The sequence below is a fragment of the Magnolia sinica genome, chromosome 9 (assembly GCF_029962835.1).
Source record: "Magnolia sinica isolate HGM2019 chromosome 9, MsV1, whole genome shotgun sequence".
Taxonomy (NCBI): domain Eukaryota; kingdom Viridiplantae; phylum Streptophyta; class Magnoliopsida; order Magnoliales; family Magnoliaceae; genus Magnolia; species Magnolia sinica.
The window spans coordinates 62,482,792-62,495,768 of NC_080581.1; the positions used below are offsets into that span (position 1 = coordinate 62,482,792).

Below are 12,977 nucleotides of genomic sequence, written 5' to 3' on the forward strand. Positions count from 1 at the left end.
ATGCATAGTTTCTGTTAACCAAAATGAGATCAACTCATTTTTTAGGTGTCTACCAAACAGGGCCTTAAGTGAGTTGATATTGTTTGTTTGGAGTAGTAAACAGTATGCAAATATCTTTTTCTATTTTTAAATTAATCAATTTGCAGCTTTCTTTGTGCAGATATCTTTATGGCCATGTTACGCTTTCCTTTTGTCCAGCTTTTTCATGGGTATTTACATATTTCCAACACTATCATTTTTGACTTGCCATCTGCTAGTATCCAACCTGTTTTGATAAGATTAGATCCAAAACTATTGTGACCCACAAAAAAAAAAGTTTATAATGGTCTTCCACCACTGTTTTGTATGTTGTGGTCCACCTGAAATTTGTATATGGTTCATCTTTTGGCCCATGCCATAAAATTTGTATATTGTTTTCACCATTAAAAACCATAAACTGAAATGGATCTGCTGCAGATGTTACTGTTAAAGAAGGTGGTATCCATGAGGCTTTGTTTTGGAATTATTTCCTCCTTGATTCTCTTAATAAAAATCTCTTGTTATATCTCATCATATTGTCAGGATTCTTGATAAAAAGAAGAAAAAAAGGAAAAGAAAAGATTGTTGTTTGTATCTTTTCTCTATGTTCCTTAGAAGGCTAATTGGTTGACCAGCCTGGAAAAAGGGTATGTCTCATTAGCATCTGAATATTGGGAGTACTGGTCCATCATAGTTTGATTACTCAAAAAATTCATGGTCTTCAAGACTCAATAGAACTTAACCTACTCTTTGACTCAACTCTAGTTTGACTTTTCTGGTTTTTAAACTATGATTCCAATATTATAGTTTTTGTTTTATCTGTTTTGTAGTCTGGATTTTTTTTTATATTTAATTATGATCAATTCTGAATTTTCTTTTATTTTCTTTGGATGCTTGGGACAGTTCTTGGAAGAGTTCGAGTTGCTGTAAGACTAAACCTCGGAATGCAGAGGAGTTGGTTGCAGATGCTGATTTTGCTGATTGTGTAAAATTGCAGCCAGAGGTTTTTCTAATTGCACTTCTCTTTTGTTTGTAATTGCATATGCCTAAATTTACACCAGATGTGCAGCGTGTAATGCTTTCCAAAAATAAATGAGAAATGTAAGTCAATCCATGGGCACCAATCACATGGCCATTCTCATGTTTTGCAAAATGTTATACTGATGCTCAAGCGGAGGATTATAGGCCCTTGTATACTGTTAATGTGCAAGCTTGGGCCTGAAATCAAAAGCCCTATTTGCTTTTAGACCCAATGACTTAAATGGGCCAAACTCGGGCTGATCTACATTAAGGTTTTGTTGTAGGTAATATGCATATTCCTTAAAAGAGGATCCAATTAGCTTCTTTTTTCTTTTTTTTTTTTTTTTTTCTCATGTACAACCAAGTTCAGAAGTTATTAGCAAAGCTCTATTGATAATATTCTTCATTGAATGCATTTTAGATTTATAGTTCATTTCTTCAACTTCACTAATCCAATTCTACCCTTCAAAGGCCATGCATTAATCTACAATTTGTACCAATTGAGAAAAGATCTTAACAGGTTATGAGACTCAGGGGAAGAAAGAGATATTTATGTATTGTAATATTGATTCAATATGGTGTATTTTGTTTATCATATTGTGACTCTTACAAACTATTATGATATTGGAGCTTATGATTTTAGATGGACTAACTGAATTGAAATTAGGAGTCAAATAAAGCAGGAATAACCATATTGTAGTTTCCTTAGCATTCATATCGAGGTGTGTGGGCTCCAAATTGTAATTACCTTACTTTCAAGTTGCACTTAAAAGAAATGAAATGGCAATTCAAAGGCAACTCCAAACCATTAACATTTATCATTTTGCCTTCATTTAATTGAATGTTCGAGATTCAATTCACTTTTGCATTAGAACTCAAGCTATTATACTCAAATACTCACGAGAATGGAAACATGACATATGACTCTCAGTTTCTTGACCGGCACCTTGCGTGAAAATGGAAACATGAAACATGAGCATTCGCCTTGTGTGCATCTTTCACCGCCATTATGTAAAACAGGGTGCCGACCAATATCTGTGTGTGTGTGTGTGTGTGTGTGTGTGTGTGTGTGTGTGTGTAAACCCTACACCCTCATTTCGTTCCCAGCCCCCGACTCTCTCCTTCTACCTGCCCCCGACTCTCTCTCTCTCTCTCTGCAACTCCACGACGCCGACTCTATCTTCCCTCTCTGCAACTCCACGACGCCGACTCTATCTTCCCTCTCTGCAACTCCACGACGCCGACTCTATCTTCCCTCTTTGCAACTCCACGACTCTCTCTCTCTCTCTCTCTCTCTCTCTCTCTCTCTCTCTCTCTCCCCGCTTGGGAGAATGAGAGCTCTCTTTCAATCAAGCGACGAAGCAACCTCTGTACGAGAACTTCTGGGATGTGCATTTGTCTTGGGGAAATTAGTGATGTATCTTTGAGAAGGAACGCTTGGTTTTCTTTGATTAGTGATGCTGTGTGGTTTTATGGTTCATTGCCTGAACAATTTGTGCCCAACCATGCAAGACAACCCCAAATGCAGCCTAAATCTGTGTACATAAATATGATGGATCTGAGCTCTCTCGAAACCTAATATATTGGGTCCAATCTGCTGTTTTTTTAACTTGCTAAAAAAAGCTATGTTTGGTGATATGCAAGATTTGTATTTTATTTAATAAACGAAGGTTGTTTTTGAAGTATCTTTCATAAAAAAAAAAAAGGTTGTTTGAAATCTTGTTCAAGTATATCACTGATACTTCACAAAATCACCAAAAGTTTATTGAAAAATTCTTTTTTTAGTTCTATGCATTTTCAGTGCTTTCCCCAAAATAGAGATGTTGGTGCATTCCACTAGAATATCTGGCAATTACTTTTATCTTAAAATTTTTATTAACAAGTCCCATCAAGAGTTCTGTGTGTGTTCTTTGTGATTTCTTCAGTTCATAATATCTGTCTTGGCAGGTCAAAGAAGAGGATGATGCAAATGCTGCACGGAAACTGCAAATTAATTTGAAGCAAAGGAGACAGAGAAATCGATGTTGTCAGGTTAGCCTCTTTCTTGCATGATTTTCTTGGATTTTAAGCATTTTTTGTGCCTACTTAAGTTCAATAAAAAATTTTCCTCAAATAGTTTCCAATTCTATCCTGTTTTTTGCTGGGTGAAAATATTTGCACAGGTAAGGAAATTAGCAAGTATACATGTACCAAAATATACCGTTCCCTGTTCAGTTGTGCTTTGGTTCATTTTGGACATTCTGGTCTATTTTAAAATGTTTTCTTCTGTAGATGGATCAATATAATTTTCTTGTTTTTTTATTTGGGTTTCTCTTCCTTTCTTGAAATTGATGAGATTTCTATTCATTAGAAAAATAGAATGTTTCTCTTCCAATAGAACAAAAACAAATTCTCATCGTGTACAACTCAACTGCCATTATGTTTGTTGATCTATGGCTGAGAATTATAATTTCTGAAGTTTCCTTCATGGTTGATTAGGCAGAAAGAGTGCTTTTGACTTTTAATTTTCTTTTTGGTATTGAGATACGTCTAATATTGGGTGGGGGAAATCCAATTTCTACATCTAGTGATGAGGTGGGCCATGTATGGATGAGACTTAGAACTAAGTAGGAGTGAAATGTCTAGATTGATTAAGTTTTGGGCTGAGGGTAAATACTTGCATTTGTTCTATCCAAATACTTCTAATATTGAATGAAATTGAATTTTCTCTTTAACAGAATGAAGAAGAAGAGTTTGGATTTCATTTTCCTTTCTTCTTTATACTTGGAAGTTGGGTTTAATATTGCTCAAGTCATTAGGGTATAATCCATGAATGGAGGATTTCATTTTTCCATGCTTGGGCCGCCAACCAAAAACAGAGTTCTCAACCTGTGGCTGGCCATGATGTGAGTTTTTGTGTTATTTGGATGGCAAAGAACCATCAATTCAACAAAACAATTGTTAACATTTTTTATAGTTGGGATTTTTTTAAGATTATCTAATAAATATAAGATTTTCACTTGTTATCCTAATAAGATCCTTAAAATAGAATTCATTTTTCAATAATCTCAAAATAATCATTGGATTATTATTAACTTTTCTTTCTTTTGCCTTGTGGAATGATTATTATAACTTTTTCTTTCTTTCCCTTGAATTCCATGTATCCAAAAATGTCCTAAATGGACAAATTTTCATGAGTCAGATGACCAACTTCACTGGACATGTCCAGTGGGGATGATCATTTGTTATATTGAGACATTTTGATTGGTTGCTTGTGCAGTTAGATAATGCTAAGCACAATTTGCAAAACAAATCTACAGCTTTGAGAAACTTTGCAGAAGTTTTATAACCCATTCGTCGGTTTCAAATATCGGAGGCCATATGCTGGTTGGACCAGATTTTGCTTTTGGGAAAACAAATACAAGGTGTCTTTCTGTCTTTCTTTCTTTCTTTCTTTTGGAAACTCACTCGTCTCTCTAGTGATCCCAACTTCTTCTTCTTCTTCTTCTTCTTCTCTCTCTCTCTCTCTCTCTCTCTCTCTCTTTTGTATCATGGTTCTGAATATTGATTGATACTGAGTCAACTTGATGTTGGTGGAGAATGAAATGTGTCATTGGCAAGTCACATTCCAAAACCAGACTGAGTCTGAACAATTCTGACTGAGTTGGAATGAGTCAGGTGACCGATACTGGTTTCGATCTCTGGGTGACTTGCACTTTAGAACTTATGCTTGAAACCATGTTCTCCATCATTGATTTCTTTGAGAATTGTCAATCAGCTGTGAAGGTAATACGACCATTATGAAACAAGAGGCTTTTAGTGTATTTGGTGTGAATTGGGACCAAATACACTCTTCCAAATGTACTAACCTTACTGATTCACACCAACTACCACCAAATACATGCTCCCAAATGACCCTTTACAGTTCATTTTAGGTAACTGGTGTTTTCAGTTCTTATAACCAAATGCTTAAGCCAGGGGCTACATGTTCTTTGTTCAGGCTTCGAGTTCATTAGGGAATATAGCAGTCAGTATAATCAAGAGTTAGTCTTGATTACCACCAGCCCGGCTTGTAGGAACATGCTCATGAGTTGTTTTAGTATAAATAGTAGCACCTTAATTTTTAAGTTTTAAGTAGGGATTTGGTTTGCAAGTCTTTCTTTTATAGAAGAAGCTTCTTGGCACATGTGAGGCAATTGAACTTGATATAGTGAATGGTTGCCAATGAAAGTTCATTTATGAATGGTGTGAGATATTTGGATGATATTTTCAAATTGTTGCATGAGGATGTCTGTATCTTTTCCTATCAATCTTCAATACTTAAATATAACAAAGAGTTAAGTAATGTTTGATTTGTGATTAGTGTATTTGTGTTTGGATGTATTATGCTCAATTAAAGTGAAAGGAATAGTTTAGAGTAGAGGCTTAAAACAAACTGTTTCTCCATGTTTATTCTACTCTTAGTCTAGTCACTCTTCATCTAGAGAGGAACTGCACTTGTAGCATTTACAATTATAAAAGGAGTTTCAGCTGTCCTTGTACAATTTACTTTAATTTTAGCTATATTCATGGGATGTTAACTATAAAAGGAAAGACCGAAGATTCAGTGACTAGGATTTTCCAAATTTGGGATTTTTGTGTGTGCGTGTGTGTGGCACATGTATGAACTCGGCATAATAGGGATCTTCCTTGTTCTTTACAAACAGGGAACTTTCCCTTTTATAATGGATCATTTTCTTTTGAAAGACAATTACTAAGAATGATCTCTTAATAACTTTATTAACATTACATCTATTTCCCAGAATCGATATCCTTAATCATAAAGTACATCTTCTTGGTGAGGAATAAATGCTAAATCAGGCCAATGAAAGAATGCTAAATCAATCCAGTGGGCTGAGGAATAAATGATATGTGGTCTCTTCTACAACACAACTTGATAGTCACCATCAACACATTGAAACAAATTTGGTGACAAAGAGTCTATACATGTTGCCTTCTCATATATCTTTTTGATGATGCTTTTCTTCATGTGTAATTTGTTAAATTTCATCTGTTAGTGCTTTTGTTAGACTTGCACTCTTGTTCACTTAGCTATCAGATGTCGACATTTATCTTGATGATAGAATCACTATAAGCATTTCATTTATGCATATTCTGAAGCTCTTAAGACTGTTATGCAGATTTTATGGGAAATTGGAACACCTAGGTACACTGGTTCTGGAACCACATGGATAAAGGCGCAGGCCTCCGCCTTTGAATCGTTGGCCCATTATGAGGTAGGTTTGGCAGCTCCCTTGTACTCAGCCACTTGAACATCACACTTGAGCACGATAATTCATTCATTCTTTATTATGCCAGAATCTCTTAAATGATTTATCTGCGTGTTGCCTTCCTTTTAGTTTTGTTGGAGTATAGTCATTTTATTTTATAAGCTTATGTCATTCAAGGTGACCTTTAAAGAGGATGCTTATGAAAGGGAAAACTTTCTGGCTACAAAATATCCTTACAAGCATTAGATATATAATCTTTATATACATGGAGATGCACTTTACAAGAGCATTGCAAGTGTTTGATGGTGGTTTTCCTTTCCTTGACATTGTCTGATATATGATTTTGTCACTGGTTTCCTCTTCAATCTAAATGCAGTGATTTAAACAAGTGCATCTAATAAATGCAGGATATCAACTGAACTTGCTGCTGACTAGATGCAGGATATCAACTGAACTTGCTGCCTTGTCTAGTCAGCAACATGGTCCCTCGTTTCAAAACAAAAGCAGCAACGATAATTTGTTCCAGCAAAATCTGGGCATATCCAATGATCTCTCAAGTGATCCCAACCAACATTCACACAGGTGGTTACTACTTGGTTTAAGTAAATAAATCTTCAAGTATAGGACTAGCCTACCTTTTGATGGCTATCTATTAGTTCTTTCGAGTAGTATATCATGATACACGTAGATGCTAAGATTCTTTCATTCCTTGAACAATACTCATTCACACTCAAATATTTAAATACTTGTGACAGATAATAATGTTTTCCAATGAATTGTACATACAAAAAACACTTAAATTAGGACATTTTCCTTTATCACAAGATTGATTAACATGGTATGTAGAACAGACTTCTTTGTACTTTGTATGCAATGATGGTTTTTTTTTTTTCCCCCTTTTGCCATATGTACAATTAGTTATTAGCCATATAGAGCAAACTTTCTGGTTTTCTTCTGCTTGCCAATAAATGTTTTTGAGGAAAGTCACTTGCTTTGTCATACATCTTCATGCAAGGTGATTTGCAGGCTTTCTAGTCAATAGCATATCCACCTACAAAGCCATGGCATGGTGGGTTCACTTGTTTACTTGTAAGAATCAAACTGCCTTTCTTGAATCTAATTTTCTTTGCATAATTCTCTTTGATGCATGTATTTCATCAACGCGATTTTCAGGTTTCTTGGAAACAACAGCTTGTCCGATACACTGCCATCCCAAAAAAGCTATAAACTTCTTAATGTGTATGTTCATCTGACTCATTTGTACTGAACTTGTAGCTTTAATATGTATTTTGATGCAATATTGAGTTGAATTCCAGTCTCTAACTCTGATACCAATTAATTTCTTTTTGTTATTTTGTTTTGCAGATTTTAGGCATGGATGAATGGGAGCTAGATCAATGGATTTTATTTATTTTTTAAACTATTCAATTTATTATTGTAAATATTATTGGCAGCAGCTCTAGTAGAGTAGAGAAGGGAATTGGCTGCAAAATCAAACAAATAAGCCTCCATCTACTTGCTTATAAGTTGCTTTGTAAGCCCTAACCCATCCTACCAATGCAACAGCCATTTTTTTTTGGCTTTCAAATTCGTGCGCCACATCAGCGCATAAGGTGGCATGCCTAATGCTAACCTTTTACTCAGTGGCATCAAATGAATGGGTAAGATGAAAACTGTCAAGGAGATTTTTGGGGGCACATCCATGGCTGGATGCAACAGACAAATGGTCTGGAATACCAAACAAAGGGCCAAACTTTGGGAAATCCAAAAGGCCTGTAATGTCCCTGGATGAAGGTTGTGTACCATATGGTTCCAATAAATGCACATGAAGGTTGGAGGAGTGTTGGGTTGCATGTGAAAGGGCCACATAGGCATTTTTTTTTTTTTTTTAATTATAGGAAAACAATCACTAGGCACTATCTACTTCCTAAGAGGAATGTGAAATCAGGTGGGCCTTGACAAAATAGTCAATGATAAGGTCCCTCCATCTGTAGGCATTATAAAACTGGCATTATAAAATTCGAATACCACAACGTACCGCTAGAAAGGCGTATAAATTGCTAGTAAATCCCACATGAAGTGGCGGCCAGCACAACCGCCAGTAAATCCCACATGAAGCGGCAGCCAGCACAACTGCCAGTAAATCCCACATGAAGTGGCGGCCAGCACAATCACCGGTAAAGGAAGTTGACCGTCGGTAAAGCCTTTACCGACGCAGGCTTTACTGGCTGTTACCTGACCACGGGCAAAGGCTTTGCCGGCGGTTTTGACCCCCAGTAAAGGCCAGTTTTTTGTAGTGGTACTCCATATTCCTTGGGGGTATGGATGTCGAAACGTTCCTCCATGCACAGTTTCCAGACAATCAACATTTATTAAGAGAAAAACAACAATAATCTAGGACAAACACATTTAAGGCATCTGCTGCCTCAACAGTACATTAATTCAAGATGTAAACATTAATACATGATAGATAGGATAAGCTGTTCATACAGATGTATTACCTAATCACCAGTTACAATCGAACATTGAGATAACCGGAAGGCTTTTGGTACTGTCTAAGATATTCTGCAGCACTTGGAAGCATAGCTTTAATTGAAAAGGGTACTTGATCACAAACTCCACGGTACATGTAATACTAAAGCTGTAAAGTTACTGCAAAGAAAAGCAACAAGCATGAATACAGATAGACATATCCGCATAGGCACAAATATTAGTTGTGTTCAATGCGAGATTCAACATCAACATTCCCAGCATTAACGTTGGACGAATCCATTAAAAGTGACTTCATTCTATAGATACATATATATATAGGTTTCCTGGCCAACCATCTAATGAAACGGAAGAAATGTGCCGCAAAGAGTAGACCATTCAACCCCAACCATACAAGGATTGACAAGCCAAGTATAGCCATCCAATCATCAGTCCGGGTTACACAATCGGAGACAACTATATAGGCTAGCCAATAAGTATAGATCAAGGAAGACACAGCCAACCATGTGATGATCATCAAGGTCCACATTAAAATCCGTCGCTTTAGATGGAAACCACTTACTAGCAATAAGATTATGCCTGAAGATGATAGGAATGCTATCGAATTGAAAATTAAGAACAATTTGTATCCACGTGGATAGTTAAGAGCCATGATCGACTGCCCTCCTGTGTAAATAGGGCCGGCTGGAGCAGGGCTTGTAGGATACCCCGACAGAGGCGCATCCGACTTTTCCGCTTGCATAAGCCCACCGGGAGGGGTGAATCCAGCTTGAAATGTTACCGTAGCGATCAATACTGCCACCACCATTAGACTACTCCTTATCTCGTTCAACCAGTCACCGTGCTTCTTCCACTTCTCATTTCTAGAAGCCAATGGTTTAATTGTCCAATTGTCTCTCGTGGGATGCATGGCTCCAGCTTTTTTAGCTCCAGCAGCTCGGAGGATCCCTTCAAGTTTCGTATCCTTCGATTTTCTACGGTTTTGCAGTAAAACATCCAAGGCTGTGAAACCGTGTGCATTCAAGGCATTCACCTCTTCCTTCATCACAGTCTTTCGGACCAAAAACTCTGTGAGCTGCACAATCATTGTGGTTATTTCTTCCTTAAAAGAAAATAAAAATAAAAATAAATAAATAATAATAATAATAATAATAAAATTTCCCAGTGCTCTCGGAGATTGGATTGAGACTAAAAAATGAAAAAAGAAATGTCCTAGTGCCCTCAGAGATTGCATTGGAACACTGACAATCACGCATGATATAGACTTTAAAGTAAGTTCAACATAGATTCTTCGGGATACTATACACACACACACACACGCACCTATGCATGTGTGCACTTTTGTATACATGTCATGGGCGTCTAATCCGAACAGTCTATAAGATGCGGAATCCCATGAAACCTCAATGCACTCATTTTCACCCAGATCTAAGATTCTGGTGCGCAATAGCAAATAGAAATGCAAATCAAGGGAAGAAACTGTTTTCATTTTTCATGGCCCACCAAAGTTCTGGTTCAAAGTAAAAACTAGTACTGGGAGGTTTCATGAGGTTCTGCTTCACGTGGACCGTTCAGATTTTCAAGACTCATCACGTATGATGAGTTCTCAAAAAAGTTGGTAGGACTTCCGGGCGAACTGATTCTATATATATATAAAATCATAACTGTATAATCATTAGTCTTTATTTGAGACGGTACAAATCATTTTCATAATTTATTTTTAACATCTCGTCATATATTCCTTACAGATAAAAGAGTCACCTTTTACAAGAAATCAACCATCCCATGGCTCTCCGTAAAAAGGGTGGCTACAAAAGTAAGGACTAATCATAGATGGATTGGATCATGCGATCTGTGTTATTTTTTCCTAGTAGCTTATAAAATAGGCTCTGGTATTAATAGACCGTTCAGATAGTTCGATGGGACTAAGTGAGAGGAGCGACTGGGAGCAGTATATCTTGCGTTGCTTCCAGAGTAACATATCATTCTTTAAAAAAATCTTTTTTTTTTTGGGTTAGCTTGTTAGTACACACCCATGTTACACACACTCCATGTTAGCCACCCCCGCTGGTGATCGATACTAAGACCTCAAGTGTTGAAACGAGGTATCACCACTCAGTCTGCCAATTGAGTTATGGATCTGGGTGTTCTTTCTTTGAAAAAAAATCAAAAGTGCAGCATTTATCGCAATTGTTAGATTCACAGTAAGAACTCTGAAGGAGGAAGATCCAATCCATTGATTTTGATGGCTCCCACCATGGATCTATCATGCCCTAAAACTAGAAACTGGAAAGATTCTAGCCATCCAATTTTTTGCCAACTGGGGACAGTTAGCATATTTTTAACTGTTCATTGCCGGCAGCTGATTGAAAGGTTCGAATCATCCAACTTAGTAATCAAGATATTCATCGCATGGGTCATCTAATGTGGGCCTACTGGTTACCGTGGGTTTTAGTACGTCGTTTAGAGATGGGCCGTGGAAATCAGAGGAAGCTGTCGATAATCCAATGTCACAACTCACAAGCACCTTGATTACCGGACCAATCTTATGCATTTAGTTGTTTACGGCGTAGAAGATTTTAACCAGATTTTGTTCCACAATACATGTTTTTCATCAATTGTAGCCACCTTGATTGCTGGACCGATCTAATTCTTGAGACATAACATCTACATAGCTGGAACCCTGAAGGATGGATCGGATCTAATAACTACGTGCCATGCTGCTGGTACATATGGACGCAAGTGAATGAACTGCCTTTGCATGTGTGTGTGTGCAAACAGCATCCAAAGGACTCCGGTTATTGTAGAGGTATATAGTCCAATCAATGACCGGACGCTATGTAATCAATATGTACCCTTAATTTTAATACGCACCACTGGACAATTAGTTCTGACGGCTTCCCTTATCCCCCCTCCCATTCCTCCGAGTTGACCAACCTGTAGTTAACTCTAATGACTTTTAAGAGTGATTGGGACCAAATCGTATTGACATCCAAGATCAGTAATATGATTAGACTGAAATTATGGATGGATGATCTCATTGGGCCAATATTGAAGATTTATAGAATGATTAGACTGATGTCGGATTGAAATTATGGATGAATGGTCTCGTTGGGCCAATCTTAAATATTATACAATGATTAGACTGTTGTCAAAGCCAAATTGTCTTATTCAAACTTTTTTTTAAAAAAAGAGAAATTGACGGTACTCACCTCAAAGTTTAGGTCAATTACCTAGAAAGCTACGTCATTCCATATATGCTAAGAGTGACCTTTTGATAAGTCTTCGAAAATTACTTGGACCAAAATGCCCTTCTCCTTGTTTTAGTTGTACGATTTTCTAGGGAAGAAGAAATTACGTTGTATTTAATGCCAAGAAAGTGGTGTGTACTGAAACTTTTTTTGCGCGTGGGTAAGGACCAAGCTCATGGGGCCCACATTGATGTATGTGTATAATCCATGTCGCCCATCCTTTTTGCCGTGTCATTTTAACGACTAGGGCCCAGATATCAGCCTGATCCAAAGCTCGTGTGGGCCACATAATAGAAAATAATGGGGACAATGGAACCCACTGTTGAAACTTTCCGGGCTCACTCACTGTGATGTTTGTTAGAAGTGGACACTACCCAAGTCAGGACTTTTTTGGGCCCATGTCGAGTAGGCCGACAAGGTGGACGGAATAGATCACCTCATTAAGCTATGGTGTCAATGGTTTGGTAGAAGATAATGTGAACACATGGATGCCACGATCCATGCAACATATCAACCACGACCCATATAACATGACAATCACGACCCACGAACCCAGACAATAGACCATCCATCTCACAAGGGTCATGGTTGTAATATTATATGGGTCGTAGTTGTCACTTCCTTTTATCTGCTTCTCTTCAATGGGCACCCAGTGACCCACTCGTGCAAGGCCGGACTCAAATAAGGTGGCCCAACCATAACGTATATGAAACGATCTAAATATAAGGTGGGGCAACCAGAACCACGACCACGACCCATGTAACATGATAACTATGATCCATGACAAATACAACCCATGTAACATGACAACCACGACCCATATAACGTGACAACCACGACCCAAACAATGGTCTGTATATCATAATATACGGACCATCAATCTCTAACAAACAAATGGGAACATGTTTAACATGAGAACCACGACCCATTTAACATGAGAATCACGACC

General features: G+C 37.5%; 1 protein-coding gene and 2 long non-coding RNA genes across 3 annotated transcripts in view; 2 read left to right on the forward strand and 1 right to left on the reverse strand.

The window, feature by feature from the left end:
* The first annotated feature begins 2,387 nt into the window (after positions 1-2,387).
* On the forward strand, positions 2,388-6,714 carry LOC131255528 (uncharacterized). Its single transcript, XR_009176133.1, has 3 exons — positions 2,388-3,069; positions 6,198-6,293; positions 6,695-6,714. It is a non-coding gene; the product is annotated as an uncharacterized LOC131255528 (long non-coding RNA).
* LOC131255527 (uncharacterized) lies at positions 3,081-4,464 on the forward strand. Its single transcript, XR_009176132.1, has 3 exons — positions 3,081-3,612; positions 3,756-3,923; positions 4,298-4,464. It is a non-coding gene; the product is annotated as an uncharacterized LOC131255527 (long non-coding RNA).
* A 1,959-nt stretch (positions 6,715-8,673) lies between the features above and the next one.
* LOC131255531 (ankyrin repeat-containing protein At5g02620-like) overlaps positions 8,674-12,977 on the reverse strand; it is a 33,385-nt gene continuing 29,081 nt past the window's right edge. The window contains exons 2-3 of the mRNA XM_058256265.1: positions 9,340-9,852; positions 8,674-8,852 (exon numbers count right to left, since the gene is read on the reverse strand). Coding sequence (XP_058112248.1) covers positions 8,793-8,852; positions 9,340-9,852 — 573 coding nt within the window. The 3' untranslated portion in view covers positions 8,674-8,792. The remainder of the gene's footprint in view (positions 8,853-9,339; positions 9,853-12,977) is intronic.